The following is a 14781-nucleotide window of genomic DNA, read 5'->3' as shown; positions in this document are numbered from 1 at the left end:
CCTTGTAATATATGAGAAAATACCGTCCACACAAATAAAAAAAAAAGAAGCCAATGGGTGGTAGGTGGTAAGCAATTTAAAAGAGAGAGAGAGACAGAGAGAGACAAAGACAGAGAGAGACAGAGACAGAGAGACAGAGGAGAGAGAGAGAAAGAGAGGGAGAGAAAGGGAGAGAAAGGTAAGCACTGGAACACGTTGGGGAAAATAGGATAACAAGTTACTTGCTCTTCTCTACTGCAAGTTTGCTCTTGGGGCTTATCTGAATGCTACATGCACTCTTAGCACGACTTCAATTGCTGGCTGTTATCATGATTATACACAGTGCAGAAAGCAGTGCCAGTTTACTCTGCATACTATTTGTCTGACCAAATCCTTGCTTGAAGAGATGGATTGGAATAGTTTTGACTTAGACACTTATTTCAGCTATAGAATTCAGGATTTAACAAAAAATGAGGGGGCAATAAAAAATATACACAAAGAGTGAGAACTCCCTTTTGAAAAATGCTGAGAAGAAGGAAAATGTTGAAGTTAGATCAAGGAGGGGGACATAATTCAATCAGAGCTTTACTGTGGAAAACCCACTGGATGGTCAGTATAATCTTATTACTTGGTTCTACAAAGTAAGTGAACAGCATCTCATCCCATGTGATAAACAGTAGCAGCCGTAATCGCAAAAGTGAAATACTGACAAGTAATTTCAACGGAGTGGGAGAAGCAATTGAGTTTTAAAAACAATATATCGACTACCACCGCAAGGAGAAATAGAGCCGTGGCAAAGAAGACCAGAACACTGAAGGTGTTTTCAAAGGAAAATTCTTCTACTGACAGATAAAAATCTCTCAGAAACCGATGATAAATGGGTTCACAGAAAAATTCTTACAAAGGAGCTACAGGACATTTATTACAAAGAGAAAGGATCAGAGAAAATGCCATCGATTGTCAAGGAGATGATAAAAAAAAAAGTGCAAAGACTTCTGTTGAGGTTCAGTTAATTCTTTAAAATCTGTTCCTTAAGGCCTGAATTCTAACAGCCCTAAATTACATTGTCTGAATTCATGTCCTCCTTGGATGCAGTTCAGATAGTATTCAGAGGCAGGCTACTGCTCCATTATCAACTGTTTATCTTTCGATTCCATCCTTCTGATAAATGTACACTGTAGGATGTATCTTACACAGAACAACGGGGGCTGGTTCAGAGGTCACCCTGCTGGAACTCACATTTATCACATAAGAATTTCAAGAAGGGTGTGCTGTAATACTGCATACTGGGTAACCTGAAGTATATGCATACATATGTATACTTATATGTACATATATATTACATACGTGGGTAGACAAATACACAATCACACACATGCACATATCCAGGCAGAGCGAAGGCAGTTTTCACAGCCTATGTTGGAGGGAGGGGGAAGAGTCTTCTAGAACTGGTTTTAAGGATACATCCCTCCCTCATACCAGGTCCTGCTTCAAGAAGGGTTCCTGTTCCCTTCCTGTTTTACTCTGTGATCGCCTCCCCAGGCCAGAAGGCAGCCAAGGTGAGAAAACGAGCCCTCAGAGAACCAGAAGCCCTTGAAGCACTGGTAGCTCAACAGGAGGTACTTAAAAGATTTTCAACAAAACTAAATGTGGCCTAGGTTCACCCTGGAAAGAATGAGGGATTGGGCCTTCTAGGAGGTAAATTATTTGCTTATGTAACAAGCTGTGCACCTGCAAGATCAGATATGATACCTGGCCTCAGGTTGAAATGTAAATGGAAGAATAGAATTGGAAATTCATTCTGCAGCCCCTAAGGAACAATGAGAACATCTAACATTTCCTAAATGAAACTAAAACTAATCAGGTCTGTTGTCTAAATGCCAGCTCACAGAAAACAGTGGAGAGAAAAGAACAAATTAAGTAAATCCCCAAAACACAATTGATCAAACTCAGCCTGTGGGATCTACATGACAAATGACCTGATTTCTTTACAAAAATACCATCACAGCCAGGCATAGTGGCTCACACTTGCAATCCTAGCTACTCAAAGGCTGAGATCTGAGGATCTAGGTTCAAAGCCAACCCAGGCACAAAAGGACCTGAGACTTTTATCTCCAATTAACCTTCAGAAAATGGGAAGTGGAGCTTGGCTCAAGGGTAATGTGGTAGCCTTGAGCTGAAGAGCTCAGGGATAATGCCCAGGCTGAGTTCAAGCCCCATGCCCCTCCTCCCCACACACACACACAAATACCATCACAGGAGAAAAGGTAAAGGGAGGAAAAACAGATTGACAGGTAAGGGCTATAGCAATCATTACTTGATAAACTTAGTTGAATGTAGATTCAAGCAAACCAGCTACTGGAACACCTGCTTAGTTAATCTCCAAATTTGTAATATGCAGTAGCTGTTAGGTATTATCAATGGAATGGTTGTCAGTGTATGGTAAGTATTGTTTAATAATGGATCGAATGGTACAGTGCCTGGTATTTGCTTAAACACACACACACACACACACACACACACACACACACACACACACACACACACACACAAACTCCAGCAAAGGAAAGCTGTGGCAGATACATGATGCGTGATTAGTGATAGTTTATTATTATGGGGAAGGTCTCTGGTGAACCCATGTGAAACTTCATCCCCAAAGACTTACCCCATCCTTCGCTTTCACCAGCAGATCAAAAGTGTCCAGATCCCGTTCCCTATCGATGTCTTGAGACACACAGATTCGCCCATCACGTGGGTCAATCCGGAATGCTGGAGGGGCCTCGGCACTTTGGAAGCCATCATAAAGAGAATACTCAACAAGGCCATAAAGCCCTGCATCTGCATCTGATGCTTTTACCTGGAGAAAGAAAGTGCATCCATGAATGAACTAGAAATGTTACTTTTACTTTTCAGTTGCTCATGAGTTATCATAACAATAGTAACAAACTCACCCACAGCTAATCACATACTACAGGCCTTGGTATTCTCTCTCTCTGTGTGTCTGTGTCTGTCTCTGTGTCTGTGTTTGTCTCTCTCTCTGTCTCTCTCTCTGTCTGTCTCTGTCTCTGTCTGTCTCTGTCTCTCTCTCTCTCTCTCTCTCTCTCTCTCTCTCTCTCTCTCTCTCTCTCTCTCTCTCTCTCTTCTTCTCTCTTGGACAGAAGGTGTTCTACAAAGGCACAAATCACATTATAGGAAGGAGAATAAATAGTGCAAGATTTTCATCTCATTACCAAGAATAGTGATTCAAAACATGTTTATTTCTAGAAGTTTTCATTAATATTTTCAGACTAGAGCAGGCTTCAGGTTAATGAAACCAAAGAAAGAAACTGTAGATAAGGGGGAATAAAGTACAGAGAAAAAAATATAATAGACTAGAGAGAAGTTTAAAAAAAAACTTCCTATAAGCTCAGCATAATTCCTTTGACTTATAGTCTGATTAGTAGTAACAGTAAACAGGTACATAGCACTTCAGATAAGAGAAAGGCGCTCTAAACGAAGAGAAAGAGACAAAGGGAAATATGGAGAGAGGGAGGATGAGGGAAGAAAGGGGAAGAAAGAAGGGAGGAAAGAAGGGAGGGAGGAAAGGAGGAAAAAGGAATAAATCCTGTTATTCAATTATCGTTTTTCTCTTCCACCCCTAAAAATAACAGCCCGAATGAATGAGACAACAAGACAGGAGAACTTGTCCTTTGAAGTATTTCAAACTAAACAATTCAAACAGTATGATCTAAAAAAAGAATTTGGCAGACAGAACAATAGAACACAAAAGAAAGACCTGCAACAGATTCTGGTAAAAATAAATGTTTTGTATATGACAAAGGAAACCACTGGAGACTTGGGTTTATACACAGAAATTACTGGAAAAGAAAACTGGCAAAATACATAGAGGAAAAATCAAGTTTGATATTATCCTCACACCAAAATAAATTCTACACAGACATGTCAAATGCAAATAATGAAATCTTTTAAAGCACAAATATGTATTTGGCTGCTCTTTGTACTGGAAAGACATTTGAAGGCCAATAGGGATTTTAAAACTAAAACAATTGACAACATTAATCACACAGGATAAGACAATATAGTAACTATAAAAATATGTACTAACCCATTATGTGCAAAATACCTACGTTAGAAGTACATTAGATAGGGTAACTGCTCTTGGTATCTATGTATCTATGTATCTATCTATACATATATATCATTAGAAATTGGAATGATACTGATTGCCCAATCAAAAATAGCCCAGAGGACACATAAACAGACAATTCACAGAAAGATAAAGATATAACATTTCAAACATTCAACTTTAATAGCAATCAAATTAATGAAAGAGAAAATGGCAACCATTAAAATAATATAGCAAATGTTGGGAAATGTGCAGCAAGATAGACTATATAGAAATAAATTCACATGTTAAACAATCACCTATATCTAAAAATATTCATCTCCTTTGACTCTGTATTGCTACAAAAACAGAAAAAGAAGATTATCTGTATAGAAGATATATAATGTCAGATACAATTGATTTTAAACAAATTATAATTCATTCATAAGATAGAATTTAAGGTAGCCACAAAAACTGTGTAATTGAAGACACAACACAATATAGTGTCAAAGGGGGCAGGTGCAGTTGCCATGTGTGTAATTCCATGTACCTGAGAGGTGATTTGAGGCGAAGCTGAGCAAAAAGTTAGCAAGATGCTTGTACGACCACACCTAGCTTAACAAATAAGCATGTAAACTGCACTGCGCTTGAGGCCATAGGTAGACGCAGCCTTGTCTGAGGCTGGCTCTGGTAAAAAGTTCAAGTCCTTATCTGAAAGATAAACTAAAGGCAAAAAGAGCCAAGAGCATGGCAGCTTGAGTGATAGGAACACTTGCCCAGCATGTGTGAGGCTCTGGTTCAATTCCCAGGATAAAACAAAAACAAAAAATACCCACCAAGTAAAAATTAAATATAGAAGTTTCCATTTATGCTAGAAAATGCAATAGATACAATAAAAGATTAAAGAAAGACTACATGTTAAATGATCTAATGCGGAAAAGAATTATCCAGTTTACAGACATACAGGACACAGACAAATCTCTGCTCAACTCTACCTTTTGAATATGAAAGGGCAATAGGTCATTGTAAATGAACAGCTGTGCTCCAATAAACATTGGATTGATGAAGACCAAAAATTCTGAATTTCAGTGTAACTTTAACTTATGAAATACTTGTCTCTTTTTTCCATCATAAAAAATAAATGCAAAGACGAAATGACACAAAAATAGAAAGTTGGCTGATCTGACCCAGGTACCAGAGTTTGCCAAACTCTGATCTAAGTAATCTAAGTTTATCACAGATAGTCACAATGTCTCATACCATAAATCCTTAAATGACAAACACATTCAACAAGAGGATTTGAGCTCAATATTTCCTCCGAAGTATTTTTTTATTTCTCTGAAGCTCTAGTAAACAGCCAGCATGAATAACTGGCAGAAGGAAGTGTCTTTATAAAAGCTGATAGCCCATTTTATTTGTTATTCTTATCTAAGATTTCACTTACCTAAGATTTACCCAAGATTTATAAGAGGCACACAGGGAGCTCTCAAACTGCCGCATGAACACCTCCCCTTCTCTCTCTGCCTTCTCTGCTTTGGTGAATGTCTTTAGCCTCTGAATTTAAACCTGGGGCACCATGACACCACAGGTACAGCATCAGTCTTTCCTAGGACATTAGAGTTCCATCTGGTAGGATATCCTTGGTACACGTGCCCACCGGCAGGTTCCATAGAACCTGACCAAAACACCTTGTCAGTCTTCCATTTCCTACATAAAATCAAGTCACCCAGCCAGACACCGGTGGCTCAAGTCTATAATCCTAACCAGAGACTGAGACCTGAGGATCACCATTTGAAGCCAGCCTAGGCAGGAAAGTCTGTGAGATTCTTATTTCCAATTAATCATCAAAAAGCAAGAAGTGGGGCTATGGCTCAAGGTCACTAGTCTTGAGCAAAAAAAGCTCAGGGACAGTGCCCAATCCCTGAGTTCAAGGCCCAGGATCAGCACACACACACACACACACACACACACACACAGAGTCATGAGAAATACTAAAGAAGGAAAGGAACACACACAGACACGAGCACTGCTTTAGTGACTAGACTTCAATATGTGTGAACAGTGCACTAACATTTTGTGTGGGGTTTTTTTGTATTTCAAAGTCAATGTTTACAGTTTTAAGAAAATAATTTTTTTTTCTTTTTGTCAGTCCTGGGGCTTGAACTCTGGGTCTTGGCGCTATCTCTGAGCTCTTCAGCAAAAGGATCCTGCCTACCCCTTGAGCCATAGCTCCACTTCCAGTTTTCTAGTGATTAACTGGAGATAAAAATCTCAAATCCATTCATCTCCATACGAAGACCCAACCCAATGGCTGCCTCTCCAACCGGCTGTAGCGGATGCCTCCACTAAAGCCCTCTTTCCCCACCCTGAGCTCCTGCCACCACCCCAGAGCCTCCATAGACTGAACTCACCGTACTGGATAGATTTGTACAGCACAAGCTTTCTTAACATCACTTCTTCAAACAATAACTGTAAGAGCTGGTGGGAATCACATAGCCTGAGAGAAGGCAGCTTGCTGATAAACAGTCTGAGAAGTAAACAGTAAGATCTTGGACTTCTATTAAAGCCAAGAAGAGAGAAAATCACAAGAGCATGGTGACATGAGCTAAGACCATAAAAGGACATTGCACTATGAAGTAGAGAGTACATTTATTCTAGCAACAGCAGAAAACCCACAAAAAATGGAATAGAGAAGGGATATAAATAGGGAATGAGAAAGGAACATAAATAGTTATCTGAGTGAACAATTGTTTGGAAAAATGATTCTTACCTGTTACTCAAATCCTATTTAATGACTGTTTTCTTTTGCCACTTCTGTTCTCAGAATCTCTCAGAAATTAAGTCAAAAGTTGAGAATCTTTGATAAATTAGGTCAAAAATTTGAAATAAGGTTAGCCTAGCTCTAGCCTATCCATCCCATAGTGAAGAGCAGAGCTCCTTGGTGAACTCTTTCTCCTTCCCACCGTTCTGTGTTTTGTTTTAATCTTTTAAAAATTAACTTTAAGTGTTAGTACAAAGGAGCTGTCATTCAACAAAGAAGTTTATGAATACAACGCCTCTTGACTAGTCCAACTAAGATTAGAGGCCCCCGTTAAATAAACTATTGCATCATCGAAATATAACAGTTTACTCATACTTGTCATGCTCCTTACCAAATATGACTTGCTATTTTGGCAAAATGGCAACAACTTTTGACTCACATGGCATTATCCTCTGCTCGTTTTAGACAGCTGTCCACCCTCACAGCCACTCTGTGCTTTAGATGATACCACCTAACAGTGTAGGTTGGACTCAATCCACAGTCAACTCCTTGCAGGAGAGGGAAAGCATTTACTTTCTACAAGTGAATGTATTCTGAAACTGCCATTTTCTCAATTTGAAGAGATGCAGGTGGCTGGAGCCTGGCTCATCACTTCAGAGCATCTGCTCACCTCTAGCCTGAGTAGAGCACAACCACACAGACGGAAATGGCTCGTGAGAGGAAAGGTTGGAGTTGTATCAGAAGGTTCAGAAAGGGAAACGCAGCTAAGGGTGGGCAGGAAGTGGGGGGAATATTCACTTTTCTTGGAAATCTCATCTGACATGTTTACCTTCTATCTTTTAAATATATATATAAAACAAAATGATTCTGAAATATACATCCCCACACACACTTGCACTAAAATGGATGAGCATTTGTTGTCTTGCTTTTAACTTCACTGGAATAAATATATATGTAAATTTTCTCTATGCCCTGATAAGAATCTGAACCCTCAGCCAACAAACAACTCTGGAACTGTGTCAGAGGAGGCCAGTGAATGGTTCCCAAGGCTGCGGTGAAGATTCATGGAAAGTGCCCATGGGCTGAAAGGAACTCAGTGATTGCTTTTGGTTCTCACTTGCCTCCCCCTATCCTGTCTGTCTAGCCAGCTCCAGTCCTTCCCTTGTCCATCCTGCAATGGCGGCACTCTCCTGCACCACATGTCAATGCATCATCGTGGGTTCAGCCATGAGGCATGCCTCCAATAACGCGCCCATGATCCGAGTCACTTCCAAGGATGCTTTTTGGAAAATCAATGCTGTTGGATTCCTGTGTCGATGAAGCTATCCCCATATCCTCAGCCATTCACATTCCAGGACAGACCCTGCCTCCACAACAGACTGCCTGCCCCTCACTGAAGTTAGATGAGTGCAAGAGCAGGTCCCTATTCCCATTCAAAATGAAAGCCTGAGTCTAAAGGTCCACCCCCTCAAGACACCGTTGGCGGCTCATGTCTGTAATCCTAGCTACTCAGAAAGCCGAGTTCTGAGGTCTGAAGTCCAGGAAGACAAGTGCAAGACTCTTATCTCCAATTAACTAGCAAAAAGATATACATGGAGGTGTAGCTAAGTGGTAGAGCATAAGCCCTCAGCCAAAAAGCAGGAGGACAAGCCCTTAAGTTCAAATCCCAATATCAGTAACACACACACACACACACACACACACACACACACACACACACACCACGTGCAAACCCCCAAGTGTACTAAGTTTTTATACTAACCGGAGGTTAGTAACTGGAGTGTGCACAGGTTTGTATATGCAGAGAAAAGAACTAAAGAAGCTTTAGTTTAGGAGAGTTTCTCCTTTGACATCTTCAATTTTTTAAGCAAGAATCTTACCTCCTCAGCTGGTAAAGGGCAATAGGAAACAGATGAACTCTCGGCACAAACCCTCAGAGTTCAGAGATTTTTTTATCCATGTCTCCAAAACATCATAACTATTTCATGTTATTTGTCTTTGGGGAAAACTGGAAAGAGAAACAGAGCTATAAATGCTAGATTGTCATGCCTGAGAAAAAGTTTGATTTTCCATCCTGGATTGATTTGAAAATACGGTCCTCTTCCCAGAACTATTAACAATCATTCACCTTTTACCTACCCACCCCTCCTTTTTGGCTTTTAATCATTCCTTCAATCAGATGGCATGCAAGATTTGAACATTATAACCTGCCAAAAATAGAAAAAAACTCATAAGCACAAATCTGTTCAGAGTTAGGGACAGTTTATAGAAATACATATTGGATGTACTTTGCATGTAAGAGAGAAAAAAACACATTATTTGAAGGATATCTTATTGCTGAGCCCAACAATATGCTTAGGTGGTGTGGGTCAGAGCTACTGAACCAAAGTGTGACCAAGGAAGGGCTGGGAAGGGTGAAGTTAGAAAGAAAATGAGAATTGTAAATACTAAGAGTTTTACTGAGTGCCTATGTTTATAAATAAACTTCATCTTGTTTTTGTTGTTGTTGCTGTTAATGTTTGGAGTTGCTTTTTTTTTTAACTTCTAAGGAGAAAAAACAAATCCTATCTGATAAAGGAAAGAGACTGGTAGGATGAAGCAAATTCAAGGCCAGCAGAGGGAGTTGATGACAAAGAGATTGGCACACCAGAGCTGAATCCATAAAGAGTTGATGTTTAGCAATGGCACAACACAGAAAGGGAATTTTGGAGGGGCCTAGCATATCCAGCCAAGGTTTTCATTGCTCCACACTGTTTAGAGCTGCCAGAGAAATTTTAAGGGGCCCTCTGGGAATGAAGAAACTGAGAGGGAATTTCACATTGCTACAACTAAGCATCAAAAGCCCGGAAACACATGAGGCATTGCATTCTACATGCACAACCCATGAAGAAATCAACAGGGATTTTTCACTTACAGAACATGAGGAGGATTTACTTTGAAAAAGTGATTCATCCTTCAAGATCATTTCTTGAATACTACATTCCCGATATCCACCACCCATCCACCCCAACCCATGCCTTCACTTGTTGTATGGTTATGTAAGAGTTGACATAGTTTGGGCATGCCTTATGACATCCTTACAAATCTCTCAGAAAGCTAAGATAGAAGACTACTGGGGTTTAGGTGTCCTTAAGAAGATAATGAAAGTCTTTGCATTACTTCAAACAAACACAACTTTAAAATCCTTCTTAAAGTTACCCCCCAATTCATTCTCATGATGACTGCAAATACCTTTCCTCTCTCCAATGCTGTCACGACGCTCTCTCCCATCACACACGTAGCTACCTGTCCAATTGTGCCATGGTCTCAACCTGTGATCTCCCAACTGCATGAAACTCTGGAATTCTTAATTTGTTCTATCAATCCAAACCTTCCCCCTCATTTATCATTGCACAGTTTATTTTCAGAGTGGTGCATTCCTCATAAGGTACAGCTAGATGGATTCTGACTCATGTACATAGCTGTCTGCAAAAATGCATATGCATCGAATCAATACACCAATGAAAATACTAAGTGTGTCAGTCATCCCAGACATTTCTTTACTCTCTCTCTCTCTCTCTCTCCTAGCCACTCCCACCACAACACAGATATTATAACCAGTCACAGTTGTAATCTTGACTGGCATAGATTAATTTGGCCGGTCATTTAACTTTTTATAAATTAAATCACATGTGCTTTGTTTCTGGTTTCTTCATTCAACAAAGTTCTGAAATGCATGCCTGCTGTTTTATGCTCTGTTGTAAATTCTTTCGCAATGTTGAATAGTATTGGCTCGACTCTATATATCGTACTTTGTTTATCCACTCACCATAAATGTCAGTGTTTTTCCATAAGTATCTGTGTTTTGCATTTCATATCAAATTATCTCTAAGCTTTCTGTAGATACCACTACTAAGGTCCTGTTTCCAATTCACTGACAGCTGCTTGTGTTGATTTTCACCCAGAATAAGTGTGGGATTTTTTTTCAAATATTTTTCCTTCTTGTACCACACAGACTTTGGGGACTACTCTGATTAACTCATAAGGAAAACATGAAGGGCTACCATTTGCATTTCTGGCTACATAAGTAACAGAGACAGGACCTAGCCTCCCATGAAAGGCAACAGAAAACCAGACAGAATATGTGGAACGACGGTGTCCAGTGTGGTCAACATGCAGAGTGGCCCTGGGATTCTTGACAGAGGAGAAACATATGGGAAGAAACCAGTTAGTTAAGCTTCTTTGATTCAAGGTACGTTTTAAACTGTGGCAAAATGATGTAAAGCCTGAGCAGAGTGGTAGTCTTGTTGAATAAGAGGCAGTGACTGGATTTTAGGATGCTATACTTTGTGGATAGAGAGGGGGGAAAAAGGAGCAAAAACAACACTACTGTAGCTAGAAATTGAAATAATAGCCCCTCGTGCTTCCCTTGTAAGAACCGATACTACACGTGAAGGTTAGTGATTAAATTCCTTCATTTCATGACGTTTTACTACAAGAGAACTTTCTGGAGCACTGACAAAACCATTATGCAGCATTTGCTCCGAAGAGTCACAATATCATCTGTGGAAAGGAAATCCTTTTTGATCCACTGCACGGATCCCATCTTGCTTTCTTCTTTGGCTATCACGTTGGACACTATTGCTAATTTCCCAACTACACCTGACTGCTTATGTAAGAGTTTCCGCCAACCAATCTTGGATCTGGGATAGGCGTGACTGAGGGGAAGGAACACGATCAGCATCTGGGTCTGAGGTTTCCCTCTTCTTGGGCCTCCTCTTTCCAAGACATGTGAACCCAAGGCTCTACCTTGTGAATGCACGGAAGACCAATCAGTAAACGAACTATGAGGGGCCCACACTCTCAAAGACACAGGCCACCCTGACCTTGTCCCATGCACGCTAAGGTCTCAGAAATCTCCTAATAGCCACATGGGGTGGACAAAGTACGCAACGAAATACCCAAATTCTTGGTCAAAGGAGTCTTTGTGCATGGGGATGGGTTTTCTAGATCTTTCTTTATAGTAGCCTTCTAACTGGTTACACATCTGGTTACAGAAATGACCATACCCATCCTAAGTTTTAGTTCCACAGGTGCCCCACACTTCTACGGACTTGCCCAGGAAGGCTAACAGATTTCTTCCTGTTTCCCACCAATCCCTACTTGCTTCATAAATATCACGAACTCAAAGGCTTCAAGTGTGGTGCAGAGAAAGGTTACAGGGTAAGTGTGAATTTTAGTCTCAATCTTGTCAAAGTAGACATTCCTAACCAAATACACATACAAGACCTGTTCTCCTTGTTGACAAATAATTATGACTTTTTTTTAAATTCCCAAGAATGTCTTGTCCTTCCAGATACTTATTTCTGAGTATTCACACTGTTGTCTCTTTCTTTGTAAGAACACAGATTGACAGTCATCAACTGTGTTATTGTGGGGCTTTCTATGTAGTCTCCCCAGGATGCTGCAAAGCCTGATTGCAAGCTGCACAGGTACAGTCCAAGCAGAACCTTCTCCAGTGAGTGGGAGAGGACAATAATGTGTCTCCCACCCACACCAAGAGCCATTCGTCTCTCATGTCCCCTGGTGTCATGGACTGTCTCTCAGGGACTCTGATCAACATCTTTCGTCTTCCTTGAAAAATGAGAAAGTTAATGCTAATGAAATTTTAAGATTACCTTCTCAAATTTTTAGTGATAAAAATGCAAATTAAAACACTTCTCTCACATGGAATACAGTCAGCCAGATCATTTTAAAGTCTCATTAATAACATCATCTCATCTGGTGCCCAATGATTATACTAATTTGCATAGGATGATGATGCCTGAGTTATGTTTAATGAGCAAATCTAAGAACAGCCCTGAAACTCCTTCCAAAAAGGTTAATCGTTCCTGTAGACAGAGTTTAATAGAAGAACAATCTATACTATGCATGTTAAGCAAGGAAAGGAAACCTATTTCCCTATATTTCTAATATAGGACACCTATTTTTGCATATGGGTTATTGCCTTAAGCTAGCCTAAAGTTAAAATGGGAAAATTTAAGGGAAATTCATAAAGAATTCTATCTCATCAACATGGGAAACTGAACCCTTGGCACATTGCTATACAGAAGCATCTCTGAGGACAGAGGGAAAATGTCATATTTCTCACCTGTTCTACAGAGGAACCAATGATGCTTTGCCCCCCCCCCCATATGCTTCAGCATTTCTTTTCTCCTATCCCTCTGGCTGACTCTCTCAGTTCCTCACCATTAAGAGGGTCTTGGATCTCAGAAAGGAGAAGAAAGTGTTTCCACAAAGGGAAGAAAATCACGCTCCATGTCAGTAAGTCTTGCACTAATATAGGCCTTCCACAACGGATGCCCAATTGAGATCGCACGCTGCCTTGTCATGCAGTAGATTGTGCCATCAATGTCGAAGTTCAGAAAAAAAGAGCACTTGTAAACAATCACACACAGCTTGGTCAAGCCAAATCATGGGAGATCATTCTAGTCATTCCTTCTTGCCATGCATTGTTCCTGTAGGTATTTGCTATTATCGTTACCTTTTTAAATTAGGAATGTCTCGGGTGCTGAAATTGAAACAAAACTCCCTGACAGAGGCGTGCTTGTACCTTGTTTCTGTTTGTTCATTGCACCTATACAAATTAAAGATGCTCCATAAACGTTTGTTAAGAGACACAGAGAAATTAAGTGGGAAAGAGAAAGGGAAAGGAGAAGGAAAAAACCACGAGGGGGAGAAAGACAGCTAGCAAAAACATATAATTTGAATACTGGATGGGATTTAGAATTTTATTACCAAGTCAGATTCTAAAAGGTTTCCATTATCATCAACTACTGCAGGCAACTTGCTCCTGACACATGTCCCATCTGTGTACTCTAGCTAATGACATTTCAAATTCCTGAGATCTTGCCTTTTTCCTTTCCAGCAATTAACAATCTATTTCTTCCTTAAGCCTGTCTTGAAATTTCTTGAACTTTCTTGGGCTTGAAATGTTTCCCCATCTTCAAGAATAGAAGCAATTTCTTCCTGTGCTCAAATGGAATGGAAGAGTCACAGTGTAGATAATACACAACTTCTGGCACCTACATCTAGTTTTATGTTGCTAGTTACCTATTCAGAAATCTATTTTTTCTCACTTTAAATCAACTCAGAGTAGCTTTGAAGCAGAAAGGACATCCATGTTTTGATCTGAGAACAATGTAAGTTCTACGAGATAGCCCATTTTCCACATGATGGCCCATTTTCCTGCCCCACTCAGAGCCACAAGCTCCTCCCCCCTTCACATACCCACCCAGTGCCCTACAAAGCTCATCTGTGTGATGGATTATGTCATTCAGCTCCTTTATCCCCATTGGGGACTGGCAAGGTTGGGGACTTAAGTTCCTTCACTGCACAAACTCAAGGGCTAGCTAAAGGTCAGAGATCTTGAGAAAGCCCTCTCTACTTGGCCCTCCTCTTTGGCCTCAAGTACCTACATCCCCTGTTTCAAGGTTTCCCTCTATTATTGGACCCAGAGCACTACATTAATTCATGAAGTTTCCTTACCTTGTCCTTGCAAACAGAACTTGTATTAAACTTTTCTCAAAATATCCTAACTTGATTAAAGCCTGTTTCCTGCTGAGACCCTCATGACTACATTAGCTTTAATTTTTTTCCTTGCACTAAATATCTGAAATGGTCTTATTACTTTCTTGAGTGTTCAATTTAGAACCTCTGCAAGCTTCCTAGGACAGGCATTGTATCTTGTCCACTGCCATTATCTCAGCTTCTGGAAGACAGAAGGGAAGTAACCAATAAATATTTCTTAAACCAATAATTAAATTCAGCGTGCGTGTGTGTGTGTGTGTGTATTCCAATTCAGAAAAATATCTTTACATATTTAGAGGATTTATGCTCTAAGTCATTTATAAATCTACCTTTTCAAGATTGAAAACAAAAGTGCTAACCTTGAATG

General features: G+C 40.1%; 1 protein-coding gene across 1 annotated transcript in view; it reads right to left on the bottom strand.

The window, feature by feature from the left end:
- Dchs2 (dachsous cadherin-related 2) overlaps nucleotides 1-14781 on the bottom strand; it is a 139679-nt gene that overhangs the window by 67530 nt on the left and 57368 nt on the right. Inside the window, exon 3 of the mRNA XM_090356547.1 lies at nucleotides 2645-2836. Within this exon, the coding sequence (XP_090212673.1) occupies nucleotides 2645-2836 (192 nt within the window). The remainder of the gene's footprint in view (nucleotides 1-2644; nucleotides 2837-14781) is intronic.

Source organism: Megascapheus bottae, chromosome 23, assembly GCF_031878675.1.
Source record: "Megascapheus bottae isolate mThoBot1 chromosome 23, mThoBot2.hap1, whole genome shotgun sequence".
Lineage (NCBI taxonomy): Eukaryota > Metazoa > Chordata > Mammalia > Rodentia > Geomyidae > Megascapheus > Megascapheus bottae.
This window is presented reverse-complemented; position numbering and strand designations above follow the sequence as displayed.